The 14,058-nt window shown below is 43.2% G+C and overlaps 1 protein-coding gene across 1 annotated transcript in view; it reads left to right on the forward strand.

Annotated features, from left to right (window-relative positions):
- Window positions 1-932: 932 nt before the first annotated feature.
- The window catches only part of cacng7b (calcium channel, voltage-dependent, gamma subunit 7b), a 13,225-nt gene continuing 99 nt past the window's right edge, over window positions 933-14,058 (forward strand). Inside the window, exons 1-6 of the mRNA XM_035162733.2 lie at window positions 933-1,197; window positions 5,339-5,534; window positions 5,783-5,869; window positions 6,458-6,598; window positions 9,976-10,121; window positions 10,685-14,058. The exon at window positions 10,685-14,058 is cut by the window's right edge and continues 99 nt beyond it. Of these exons, the coding sequence (XP_035018624.2) occupies window positions 5,339-5,534; window positions 5,783-5,869; window positions 6,458-6,598; window positions 9,976-10,121; window positions 10,685-11,125 (1,011 nt within the window). The 5' untranslated portion in view covers window positions 933-1,197 and the 3' untranslated portion in view covers window positions 11,126-14,058. The remainder of the gene's footprint in view (window positions 1,198-5,338; window positions 5,535-5,782; window positions 5,870-6,457; window positions 6,599-9,975; window positions 10,122-10,684) is intronic.

A 14,058-nucleotide genomic window follows, 5' to 3' on the forward strand; every position in this document is an offset into this window, starting at 1 on the left:
TGATCTAGTGCCTCATCTCACATTTCTGTCTGCCTGTAGACTTTTCCAAACTGAATTTCACTCTTTGGACATTATCACGATAAAGTACAGTGCAGCACAATGCAGGTTGTTTAGTTTATAAGGTTTTTAAAAGATAACTTTAAATACATTTGTTGAAAAAAGTGCAAATTTAGAAAATCAGTAACATAAGGGGCAGAAAAAAACATAACAACAAATATTCAGTAACATAAATTAACATAGATTAACATTTCATTTTCTGTCCGAAAAGGACATATTGGATATGGATATGTTAGACACAAAGGTTAATAAAATCAGTAAAATGATTTATACAAATAAAACCTTTCACACTTTTTGTACAAGTAGTTTAACTCTAGATATTTTAATTATCATAAAATGATTATAAGACAGAAGAGATGTGAAAGGTTGAAATTATGAACAGACTTTTTTTGTATCACTGCAGGAAGCTCATATCTACATCTGGGTGAAGGACTGCCGATGAAAATTAGCCTTACAGCTAACTCGCTAAAATAAAGAAGGAATTGACAAAACAATAATTCACAGGAGAATTAAAATGGTGTCTAATATAAGTTAAAGTATAAAACCAGTAAAGATGAAAACAGTTTGCACGTACTCTACATTGTTCAACATGATACCACTGCACAGTGTACTTCAATGAAAGAAAGATAAAGACAACAACAACATATTTGAAGAGGGTATGATGGGATGAGATGTAATAGTTTGACCTCTCTCTCTCTCTCTCTCTCTCTCTCTGCCTCTTCCTATCTCTCTCTCTCTCTCTGCCTCACCCTCCCTCTCTCGCTTTCTCTCTCCCTCTCTCTCTCCCTCTATCTCTCTGCCTCTCCCTCCCTCTCTAGCTCTCTCCCTCTCTCTCTCTCTCTCTCTGCCTCTCCCTCCCTCCCTCCCTCCCTCTCTCTCCAACACTTCTCCCCACTGCTGCCGCTACAGTATGTCTCTGTTGTAGCCAAAGTAGCTTTTGCTGAACCGATCCACCGCAGTGCCTGGGACCTACTGAGTGGAGGAGAGAGAGGGGGATTCGGAGGATGGGTAAGGGGGCTTGAGGGTAAACACACCGAAGAGAGAGAGGGAGGGAATAGTGAGAAAGACCAAAAATCCACCAAGCCTCCCTGGTGTGAGGTTTCTTGGCTACTGACGTGTGCGCACGACTCTCGTGGCAGGGTGAGTATTTCTTTCCTTCTGAATAACACTCGCGTGTGTGTGTGCGTGTGGGCGTGCGTGTGAGTTTTATTGGCAGTAACTGTGATGACGACGCCTTTGCAGCCTGACTTAGTCATTTTAAATGCATGCGTGTGTGCGTGTGTGATGACAGCTGTGGAAAGAGCAGCGTTCATGTCGTGCTCGCGTAAAGACGGACACTCATCCTCTCCACCTGAGGGCGCACAGGAAAACCACCTCTCCCGTACATGTATATTCACTCCGTGCGTGTTTGATTTCCTCCCAAATGTGTGTGTGCGAGTCGCTCACATGTTCCCTGCTCTGTTTATCATCTCCAAACTCCGCGTGTGAGTGTGTGTGACAGCGGGTGTGGGGGCGGGGGCTCCTCCAAACAATCCGCTGCGCACATCCCTGCTTCATTCACTGATCCCGCTCCACATACATGAAGTTAACACTGGATCTTCATGCTCCGATCTGCTGCAGACTTTTGACGAGAGAGTCCCTGCGCAGCTGAAATGACAGAATCATGAGCAAACCACTGAGTCACGATATTTTCCTTTTAGTCGTTATGGAGTCATTTATATTTTCCTGATGAGTGATTGCACGGCCTCTCTCTCTCTCTCTCTCTCTCTCTCTCTCTCTCTGGTCTCACATCTTCAGACGCTGCACAGTCAAGGTTGGTTAGTTTAGCGCAAGTGTGGGCGCGTCCCCGTGATGCTCGTCCACGCTGCTGGGTACTCCTTCCATTTTTTGGGCCAAGGTCTTTTCTCTGACTGAATCTGCTCCCTGTTCTCCTGCCAGTTTCCACCCTGTCCTCTTTCTGCTGTTTTCCCTGACTGGATATTTTCAGCAGCTCATCCGTCACTCCCTCTTTTTCTCAGTGTCTCTCTTCCCTGATAGACTTGGAGGTGATGTCAGTCTGTGCAGAGAATTAAACCCTTTTGTCCCCCTTGTGGCTCCTATCTAACCAATTCAATTGGGCTCATTACTTTCTGGGTGAGGGAGCTGAGGGGCCTGTCTCGCTGCTCCAGAATAGGATTGTTATCACAAATCTAACAGGGGAAACTGATTTTTCTTTTCACTCAATCTCAATCTCGAGTCGACAATGGCTATTCCTCCAGCGATGTGAGCACAAAACATGGGTAGACAGGAGGTGAACTGGTCCCTGCTCTTCTTTATATTATCTCTACATCCATTAGAAACCATCAGGGTGTTGGTTTTCTGTGGGAGAGATGGGGGAGCTGTCCGTGGTGCTGAACGACTCAGAAGGAGCCACTCAGGCACGTCCACTCGTTTTTTTTTTTTGCAGTGTTGCAGCTCCAATTGATTTCACACTCATTCCTGACCACTTTGGCACATTCTCTCAGATGCTGGGAGGTGTGATCATTCATCCCCGAGTCTCACGTCCTCTCCGCTCCCCGGTCATCTTTCCGTCTCCCCCCGCTTCAGTGTTTATTTTTTTTTATTTTGCAGAGACTTTACTTCAAACTCTCTCATTCACTCAGGCTCAAACTCTCAATCTTTCTTTTTTTCCCCATCCTCTGGCCTCACCCCTTCTTGTCCGCCCGTCCCAAGAGTCGGCAGCAGTAACAGACACTGTTGGGCCTGCTGAACGATTCAAGACTGCTGATTAAAGAAGAAAAAAAATGATAAAAAATGAATGAAGCTGACGTGACGCACAGAAATCCATAAAGATCTAAGCTTCACAGAATAAAACGAGTGTACAGCAACTTATATGCCATACATGTGTGACCTTTGCCTGACTCCTGAGTGGCTCTCATTTAAGTCTTGTCTATTAATAGTCACCTCTTCAAATCAGATGTCATCGCACGTACTTTCTCTTCTTAGAAATTGTATTTTTTAAGTCTTCCTTTCATAACAGATACGATTCACATCTTTACTACACAATAATAATGTTTTTTTAATTCATGTGATTATGGCATGAAAAGCTTTCAAATTACAGTGTTTGTCCTCCTTTTCAAACCTTACATTCGCACTGAAATATTTGTTTGTGATTTATAAAATATACCTTAACTAATGCTATCAAACGGACATGATAGTCTATTAATTATGCTAAATAAGTCCGTTGGTTTGTAAAATTCGACTAAAACTGTTTTGCTGTTTTGTCTCAGAAGTTGATTACATTGCTGCCATGTTAACCTCCTGTATTTCTTATTTGATTTTAAATCTGCTGGGTTTTGTATGGTTGCTATTGGTTATCTCCTTACTTCTATGCTACCCATCAGCAACTCACGCCGTTCATCGTCAGTTTCTTTCAGCCTTAATATGTCCAAAGAGGCTTTTTCTCTGAAACCTTTACCACCAAAACAGTTCTATTCGTCCCTGCGGCTGCACAGCAACTCAAGTTACTTCTATAATGGTCACATCTTGTGCAGCGTCTGTTCAGATGAGATGAGGCCAAGTTTAATCTTTAAGAGTTTATTACCCTCGACAATTATCGTTTCTATTATAACTCGGCTCCTGAAAGGCTCAATGGCTTTTCAAACAAAGGAGGAACAGAGGAGGGATAAAGTGCTCATTATGTTTTATTACTTCTTTTTTGTTGAGGGTGACTGATAAATTGTCAGAATTTAATTAATTAGTTACTCAGTGTTTGACAATGCACAACGTAGAGGTGAATACTTGCAGTATCAGTTATTTTGTAAGATTCAGACTGCTCTGCCTCAGGCTGTAGCCGGCAGTGAATGTGAGTGATGCTCGTTGTAGTTGTGAATGAGTCTTGAATACCTGCTCTTTGTCGCCAAGCAGGCACATTCATCATCGCCGTACCCGTGTTCCTCCGGTCAGTTACTTACTGTGTCACACTCAATTTCAAGTGACTTAATGAACTTGAATGTCTGTGAGATACAGTGTGAAAGTCCCAGCATGCGTGTAGAGACGAAAAAAATATCTGCAGCAAGTGACAGATGTTATCAAGTCAGTATGGGCAGAGCTCCAGCTATGAAAGGCCTAAGTAGTGTGTACTTAGATGACACCAGGTTTATAAACATGGGAACATTTTCAAGTAATTATATGAAACAGTTTAAAATGTGGGAAAGCACAGAAGAGAGCCTGTTATACTCACATACAAATGATCCTCCCATAGTCCCATTATAACACAGGATGTACAATATAACTCAACAAAATGAGGCTGGTTAAAGTAAACACTAACCCTGCTCTGAGTTTCCCACGTGGATTTACTCCCCCTGACTTGTCAAGATGATGCTGCTGAACAAATGAAGCAAGAGGCTAGTGGCCGAGCAATTACACACACACACACACACAGAAACACAAAAAACACGTGCATACAAATGCACAGATTCGTACAGACAGCACACTCAGAAGCTCTGCAGTGAGGTCTTTCTCTGTCAACCAGAACTAAGTCACAGAAAGACCATGTGTGAGTCATTCAGGACCTCTCCTTCCCCTCGTGATCTGTGTGATCTGTGTGTGTGTGTGTGTGTGTGTGTGTGTGTGTGTGTGTGTGTGGTCCAGGTATTACTCATGTTGTTGGGACCTAAATCTGTCACATTATGAGGACTTGTCTTTCTTATGAGGACAAAAAGTCCACACAATGTAAATCATAATATTTTGAGGTTAAGACATGTTTTAAGGTAATAGATTAGGTTAAGGTTAGGATAGGTGTTAGGGTAAGGCAATGAGTAACTATGGTTAAGGTTAGAGGAAATCAATGTAAGTCAATGTGACTCTGCTTGGCTGTGTGTGTGTGTGTGTGTGTGTGTGTGTGTGTGTGTGTGTGTGTGTGTGTGTGTGTGTGTGTGTGTGTGTGTGTGTGTGTGTGTTTTAGTTGTTCAAGTCTTTCCCCATAACTTCACTGGTTTAAGTCATCATCTGTTGCGTTGGCTCCTTTCTGACCTTTAACACGATTGGCTGCCGGTGGATGTGTCATTAACTCATCTTTAGCAATAACGAGGCAAGACAGGGAAACAGCCAGTAGCAGTTTGCACGCGTGCACATCGCATGTTTCTCTCAGTGCACCTCATCACCCCCTCCACCCCCTCCACCCCCACACCCATGACCTCTTTCAGATTTACCTACATATTTTTGTATCTCTGCAGGTTTCATGTGCATTCCCCTCTTTTCTTCTAACACTCCTAACTCCCTCGCTCTACCCCCCCCCCAGATGAGTTCGTGCAGCAGCCGTGCGTTGACCATCCTGTCCACAGTGTTCGGAGCCTGCGGGCTGCTGCTGGTGGGGGTGGCAGTGTCCACCGACTACTGGCTGATCATGGTGGAGGGCATCATCCTGCAGCAGAACCAGAGCATGGAGGTGAAGATGGCGCTGCACTCAGGCCTCTGGAGGGTTTGCTTCGTGGCCGGTAGGAATACATATGTTTGAATATTCAAAAATTAAAAGACTCCTGCACATTCTGACACACAATCACACAGTGCTGCCATGTGTGTGTGTGTGTGTGTGCGAGCTGCTGGCCTCTGGAATCACAGCTGTCATAAAATATGATTGTTACCTGTGAGCACAGACCTACAAGCTTTTTTGGTTTTGTTTTGTTTCTTCATGCATCACTGACTTTGACTGACTTTTTTTTTCTCTCTGTGTGTTTCCTCACAGGGGCAGAAAATGGGAGATGTGTTGCGTCAGAGTATTTCACCGAACCCGATATAGAGATAACCACTGAAAACACAGCGAACATCCTCAGTGAGTAAAACACGGAACAACGCAGTGACATCACACATCATCCACTGTCGCTGTGAGAAGCCGCAGAGTCCCCCTGCTGATTGATTGTGGCTACTATAATTTGAGCATCATTTTAGTAGAGCTGCAATGATGAGTTGATTGATGATCAACAGAAAATGTATTTGAACCGCTTTGGATAATTGATTTACTGTTTCAAATATTTTTTTTTAATTAATAATGTTAAAACTATGCAGTTACAGTTTCTCCAGTTGGAAGATGCTGTTTTTCTCTGTTTTATATTATTGAAAACTGAATGTTTTGGGGTTTTCGACTGCTGGTTGAACTAAATGTGAGATTTGAAGACGTCGCATTGGATTCTGGGAAAATGTAAAGGACCTTTGGTGAAGCACACCCAACAGTTTTCTGAAGTTTTTCTTACTTTAACAGAAAGAAAAAAACTCTTTCCCATCCCCTTTTAGAGGAATATCGCAGCATAGCTGTGAATACATTACATATAGATGTTATAGTTATTAAAATGATCATTTCTAGCAGGAAAAGGACCCAACCCGTCAGCTCTGTTAAAACACTGTGACCTCTGTCTCTCCACAGAGATGGTGCGTACAGCCACACCCTTTCCGATGGTGTCGCTGCTCTTCGTCTTCACCGCCTTCGTCATCAGTAACATCGGACACATCCGGCCTCAGCGCACCATCCTGGCCTTTGTTTCCGGCATCTTCTTCATCCTCTCAGGTGGGACCCATTACTCATGTCCCGCCGTCACCACTCCCTGACTCTGTGACCGATTACCGCTGCCTGGTGTGTCCCGTGTCACACGTGCAGACGCTCCATCACGGCACTGTTTTTTGTGTCTGATGCAGGTGTGTACACTGTTATCAGGGGAGCTGAGGAGATTAGTTTTCATGACACCTGCATGGTGAGAATTTTCTGATCCTTGACTTTGCACGACTCTGAAATGAAACTGACTTCCTCAGATTCCCATTAACAACTGGAGTAGCACTAAGTAGAGCATAAACTTTCGCCAAGGCCCAACAGCCTCTGCTCCAGATTTCACACGCTTATAAATATCAGTCCCCTTGAATTATTCCCTGGGAAAACAGTGAAAGTCTCGTAATATTAGAAAAGTGAAAAAAACTAACTTCGCTGACCCATTCAGCATCCTTTCACCAAGGTTCGTGGAAATCCTTTTTGTTGTATATTCTTGCTTGACAGGGGCACATGGTGAATGGTCTGCAACACGTTTCTAGTCTTGATAACCATTCTAAATGCTTTACAGCACATTCACACATTCATACATACACACATTCCCCAATTTCACTTTCTTTTTTTCTCTTCTCTTCATCAATCACACGCTGTCGAGGTTTGGGGTTCAGTATCTTGCCCAAGGACACTCAGACATGCTGAATGGGGGAGTCTGGGATTCGAACTTCCGACCCTCTGATTAGTGGATGAGCCACTCTACCCCCTCACCCGCAAGCAGATGGAAACATAGCCTCCTTTGTGGAGCTAATAATGGCACAAGAATCAATATGGCACCACACGTGTGAAAAATGTGGAAAACAATACTCAGTAGGCGTTTCTTCTCCGTGTAGCTGCATTCTCTGGATTAGTGTAATTAACCTTCTTGGACAGCAGGTGGCTGTAACGCTCCCACTTCCTGTGCCCGGTGTGCACAGTGCAGAAGAGTCAGGAGCCTCAGCGGAGCTCGTGTTCGGGGGAAAGCTGCCTCACTCGACCTGTTTCAGAAGGAGGAGGCAGCGCTGCAGAGCTGCGACGATGGGCATCAAACGCAGTCTGATACGACAGCTCCGACTTGCCACAGCAGCCACTTGCTGATAAAGGGTGCAGCGGAATAATAGGTGTTATGTAACGGGGGGTTATGCAATGTTCACAGGCTGCGCTGCAAGTGTCGCAGTGTTTCACTTTATGAGGTATTTTCATAATAGGGTGATAATAAGGGGCAAGCGTATCAAATTGCTTTTCAGCGGTTGAATATTCTGCCGCACTAAGCCTCTCTCTCTAAACACTTCCTTCCTCCTGCCTCCCATACTCAGCCCCTCGCTCACCCCCACCTCCCTCATTCATGCAGCCTCTCAATTTTCTCAACCCCCTCTCTCCCTTCTCTCTCTCCTCTCATTCCTGCTCACCCCTTCACTCAGAGTATTCTCTCGCAGTGCTCGAAGTCACTGTGGAGGTCTGCGGTGGTGTCCGTGGACCCCTGAGTAATGTGAACCGTATTCTGTTGGCACCATAGAGGTCTGATGAATATTGGAGCTCGGGTTTGTGGCGTTCTGGTTAATTTGACAGGCAGCAAAACACGCAGCATGGAGCCGCAGCTGTTCAAGCTCGGTTAGAGGCTGATGTCGTCTTGTGACTTTTTGTTTCTCTCTCTCCTCCTCTGGCAAACACACCACACACACACACATCTTCTCGCACGTGCTCCTGCAGACACTTCATTTATTTTACATTCTTCTCCCTCTTTTTTTTTGTCTCACACTTTTTTTCTTCTGCTCTCATTTGCCCGCAGTGGTCTCGTTCATGTCTTCGCCCCTCGCTTTTCTGGTGTTACTTATTCAGATGAAGATGTACATCCTCCGCAGGATTGACAGCAGCATGGTTTCTGCATTCCCCGTGCTTTCTCATTGTTAAATCGACAACACAGCCTCTTAAACCGACCCTTCAAGTAAAGGACATAACCGTTGACAGCCTTGTGGTTCACTTGAATATTCCAGTGAAAGCTAAAAATACTCTTATTTGCTGCTTACAGCATGAAGCTTTCTTTGAATATTGATTCTTCGATGTTGCCCATATGTTGTTTCTCATGCATTTAACATTTGGAAGCAGCTTATAGAGCATGTGAGGGTTTCTCAAAGAGGAAGGGGGTTTAATGTTGCATGTGTTGCTTCTGGGTGAAAAGCCTTTTCTGGTTTTTCATATAATTACTGTGGTGAGTACACAAACACACTGAATTTTACAGTGAACACTGCAGGTGGTTCTTACTAACTGTCTTAGAAACTGTGTCAAGCCATTTTCACATTTTACTTCCTTTTACTCCTCTTTAATGTCTCTTTTTTTAATATATCTTTATTATGATAAGGTTTTATTAGGTTGAACCAAATTATAAAGGTATAAAAATATCACATTACAAGTAAATTAAATGCACGTGGCTATTGGGATACGTATATTCAAAAAAAAGCTCAAAGGATGTCTATGATATGTTTTAAGGGAAATCTGCCAATGCAATTCATTTAGTCATCAATATATTCAGAAAATTCATTTAGACTCGATGAGGATTTGAATAAATATATTGACGTTATAATATGTATCATTATATTACAGATATAACAACATGTATGTAAACTAATCTGTATAAATACAGTAAATGTTCATTTAGAAACTGCATAACATTAACTGACAAAATGTCCTAAGTTTTGCAGGATTTCAATATCGTGCAAAACAACATCCAGGGAAGTCTTTTTATATTTGTATGTAAATGTTTATTCCTCATTTAACATTGAAAACAATGAAGATAATCCAGATGGAAATTATTTTAAAATGTATTTCGACAAAAGAAACGAGTCTGAATGTAGTTTTGCATCAGACTGGGGGGATGCTGTGAGGAGAAGAGAACAAGAGGCAGCTCAACATTAGAAATATGTCATAAGGTCATCCAAGCATGCTTTACAATTATTCTTCTCCAGAATATTGTAGATATCATAGTTTTAAAAACTTCTTCTCTAACATGATGTCATCCCTTTCAACCCCTGGGTAACCATATTGCATTAATGATCTTACAGAGTTCTGCTTCTACATTATGAGGTAAAACTAAAATAAAAGTTTTTCATTTCTGGAAGCGATCATCGTTATCTCTCTATTTGTCGTTATGCTACAGACCCAAACACAAACTGTCTCTCTGGTCCTCCTCTCATCTCTTTATTAATGTTAACATTTTGGAGGCTGATTGCTCGGTGTGATCACTGCACATCCCATCTCTCTCTCTCTCTCTCTCTGAAACCCTCACCTCACTGGTGATCACAATATAATGACCTTCTCACTCCCTCTTTCATCTGTCTCTCTCTCTGATGTTAATGTTAATGTGCTTCGTGCAGGCCTGAGTCTGGTGGTGGGCCTGGTGCTCTACATCTCCAGCATTAACGACGAGGTGATGAACCGGCCCAGAGAGCCCGAGCAGTTCTTCAATTACTACTACGGCTGGTCCTTCGCCTTCGCTGCCTCCTCCTTCCTGCTCAAAGAGGTCAGTCTGGGCATGTGTGTGTAAGAGAGAAACACACGGAGGAGGAGGTGTGTTCGTGTGGAATATGCTGCACACGTGGAACATGTAATCATTTCCAGTGCCTGGGAGATGTTTCCTGGAGTGCAGGGATATTAAGTGTGAGCGGTTATGATGCAAAACTGCAGGGTTTGTGTGTGTGTCTGCGTGCAGCCTCACGTGCGCAGCCCTGCTTGATGCAGTGTCATGTGAGTCCTCTGCTCCTCCTCCCACCTCCCCTCCCTCTCCTCCTCCATCAGCCTCTTACCCATCATCATCAGCAGTGCTGCTCTTAATGCGATGCAGTGGACGGTTCAACACAAACTAACGCTCTCATCTTTCCTCCACATTTTTTTTTTATACAGTTGAATTTCAGCTTAAAACAACTCACTCCATCTTGAATCCTTGCAGGGAAACAGTGCACGCCTTCTTCATCCCTCTTTATTTCATGTCACTTTTCATCTAATTAAATCCCCGTCACTTGTAAACAGATGAGATCAGCTCATGGGACTAAATCCTCCCTTATCTCTCACTGATTTATTCATCAGGGGGCCGGGGTGCTGTCAGTCTACCTGTTTATGAAGCGTTACGCCGAGGAGGAGATGTACCGCCCCCACCCTGCGCTCTACCATCCCCGCCTGTCCGACAGCAGTGACTACAGTGGCCAGTTCCTCCACCCAGAATCCTCCTGGCCGCCCCCAAAGCGCGGCCGCAGCACCTCCGAGGCCTCCAGTGACATCTCCATCCAGCTCAACCAGGCGCCACCGGTTCCGACCAAGAACAAGCTTCAAACGGGCGCCATGGGAAGCCCCCCCTCCGGCTCCTCCTCTGCAGGGAGCTACCCTCAGTCTGCCGGTTACCCCTCCACACACACGCTGCCCAGGTCACACTCCTCACATCCCCAGGGTCAGGCCCTTCCCATGCCCCCATCACCTGTGCCTCCTCCTCACTATCATGCACACATGCAGATGAGCGCCTCCCCCTGTTAGGAAGAGGGCGCACTGTGGAGGTAAGGAGAGACACAGACTCCTCATATTCATGTATGCTGTACATTTAGATGTGGAACAGACGAAACACTGAGCTTGGATCATGTGAGGCGAAGAGGAGAGAAAATGTAGCTTTAGAACAACGTGAAGACAAAGGAGATTGCACAGATTATAAAAGGAAGATTTTACAGAAAGGGCCGATGAATGAATCAAGGAATTCAGATTTACAGAAGGAAAAAGAGACAAAGGACTGTAGAGGTGAGGTTGAGCGACAGAGTAGATGCAGGCGAGGCAGAGCGAGGCAGGGAGAGAGCGAGGAGCTGCAGTAAAATACGAAGATGCTGCAGTGCTGCGGGAAATTTGTATGCACTTGGAAATGTACAATGTAAAGCACTGATCACAGAGACTGAGGATGCACATAGTTTTATACATACGTAATTCATAAAAGTAAGCGGACTGCGTACCTTTTTTCTAAAAGGTAAATGTGAATAAATATATTCTTGTCTTCTATGAATTTCTTACATCATCAATCCAGTTTCATAACTCACAATGTCAAAGCAGTATTATAATATTATTATAAATCAAGAGATATTAGTTACAATATAGAGTCATTCTGACATGAGAACACTATAAGTGGATGTTGTTGATATTTGTAAACAAGGGATGGTCAAAAATATCACGAGGACAAATCGATTTTATGTTTTTACATATTTGTTTAAGAAACAAAGTTGGGACTTCTTGAACATTAAAGTGCACACGAGGACGCCCGTACAGATGTTGTAAATTATAAATAAAGCTTTGACCGAAGTCCCACCTGGAGAATATCTGACTCATTCTGCATCGGACGAAGACGAACTACAGCCGACATCAGATACTGTACACGTCAAGGCTGGTTTCACGCAGGGACCACTCCACAGTGATACAGGGGTCTAATGCCCTCTACTGGTCACTGCTCGGCACTGACCCCGGACCAGATGTGGGCCCAGTTCACATCTGGAGCTGCTGTTTGTCCAGATGTGGAGTTGCAGCGAATGTCGTGGGGCAACGAGACGTTTTGAGCATGTGACAGAGACATGTGCGTTTTACAGAGCAATTCAAAGTATTTTTTAAACTTCAAACGCTGTGTATATAAATATATATATATATGGAAAACTCACATTATGAAAGTATAAATTTCATTTGCTCTTGCTGCTCAGAGGACGATACCACTGTTTGTGACATGCAAGGTCCTCCAGCTTTAACATTACAAGTGATGGCCACTGCTGTATCCCAACATATTTGGTTGAGTGCATCATACTATATATTCTTAGAGCGTAAAAATAAATGGCATTGATGGAAATGTTATCCTGAGCCGTCTTGTGTTTAGGACGGCAGCATTTGATTCTCTTTGTAAAAGAGCTTATCTGCCAATTTATTATTTTGTGGGCAGCACTTCCTCCATTGAACATTTATAACAGGTTATTATCATTTAATAAATAATCTAGTGTGGTTCATATTCACATATTTGGCAACATCTGTAACTCTACCTGTCAGCACCTTTAAGAGGAGGCTGGTGAACAAACAGATAATGAATGACAATATAATAAAACAGTTTGATAGCACGATTGAAGCTATAATTGTTGACAAATATTATGTGTTAATTGATAATTAATTTGTAATTAATTCACTCAAAATAAATGGCTGAAAATGTCTTTATAGCTGCTTACAACTGCTGTACAGTGTGTTAGACAATATTTATTAAATGTTGGTATGCTGTTTATAAATTGAAGGAGCGTGAAATCATTTTTGAAATGGCACAAAGTAGTGGAAAAACAATGCATTACTCTTTTCTGAAAAGATAAAATGGTTCTTCCATAGATTGACTTCCTGTATGGTGGCATTTCCTCCATACACCACTAGGTGACAGCCTATATCACAGGACATTACAGAGGCCAGTGGTCTGTGATATATGTTGAGCCACCTATGACATGTTATAAAGGCCTTTCAGCCAAACAAGCCTGTGTTATTGTTTTAGTTCTGTGGTTTATTTCTCTGGAGAATTGTGGTAATGCTCCGACAAAGCTGCTCAAACACAAACTTCCTAGAAACGAGGGACCTGCATGTCAGAAACAACGGTGTTTTACTTTAGAATATTCATATTTAGTTCATGTGTTTGTTTAAGGCACATCATACATATAGAGATATGTAGACATGAGATATCTCTGTAATGAGAATCGAACCACAGTGTCGTTGTGTAATGGCTGGTTTTCATTATCACTGTGATGCTTGAGAGAGGGAGACACACTGATGTCTGACAGATGATGTGTGTGAAGATGTGAGCTCGTTAAAATATCATTGTGTTGTTCTGCAGACCTTTGTTAATTATGAACATGTTTTTAAACACCCTCCTGCTTTTTGTTTATGTGGTTGCACAAATCCATACCGAGGTGATGTCTAGTGTTGCTGCAGCCTTCTGCTGTAGCTTCTGCTCTTACAGTCGGGGGGGTAAAGTGCCTTGCTCAAGGGCATCTCAGCCGAAGCTGCTGAAGAAGATAAAACTATATCCCTTTCTAGATTTTACCAGCCATTAGGCATCGAAACCTCTTATTAGTCCACCGCTCTAACCTTTAGACCCCTGACCTTTGTGACTGTGGGCAGCTGAGCAACATTTCTGTTCTCACGATTTGTTCTTTCACACATAACTTCCCTTTATGATGTTAGGAACTATTCACTGATTATTTGGTGCCTGTTAAACTGCAGCAGGTATTTTCTTTTTCATCTCTGTACCTCTTTGTTTTTCCCTCTCAGCCTCCAGCCCTCTTCTTCCTTTGCCCCTATAAGGGTGTAGCCGTGCACGTTTCTGCAGAAAGACCAAGTCTTCTTGCACATGAAAAGAAAAAAATGTTTTTCAATGCTTCAATGCTGTATAATCTGGGTTATAGGAGACATGATTCAGT

This window comes from Hippoglossus stenolepis, chromosome 8 (genome assembly GCF_022539355.2).
Source record: "Hippoglossus stenolepis isolate QCI-W04-F060 chromosome 8, HSTE1.2, whole genome shotgun sequence".
NCBI classification, from domain to species: Eukaryota; Metazoa; Chordata; class Actinopteri; order Pleuronectiformes; family Pleuronectidae; genus Hippoglossus; species Hippoglossus stenolepis.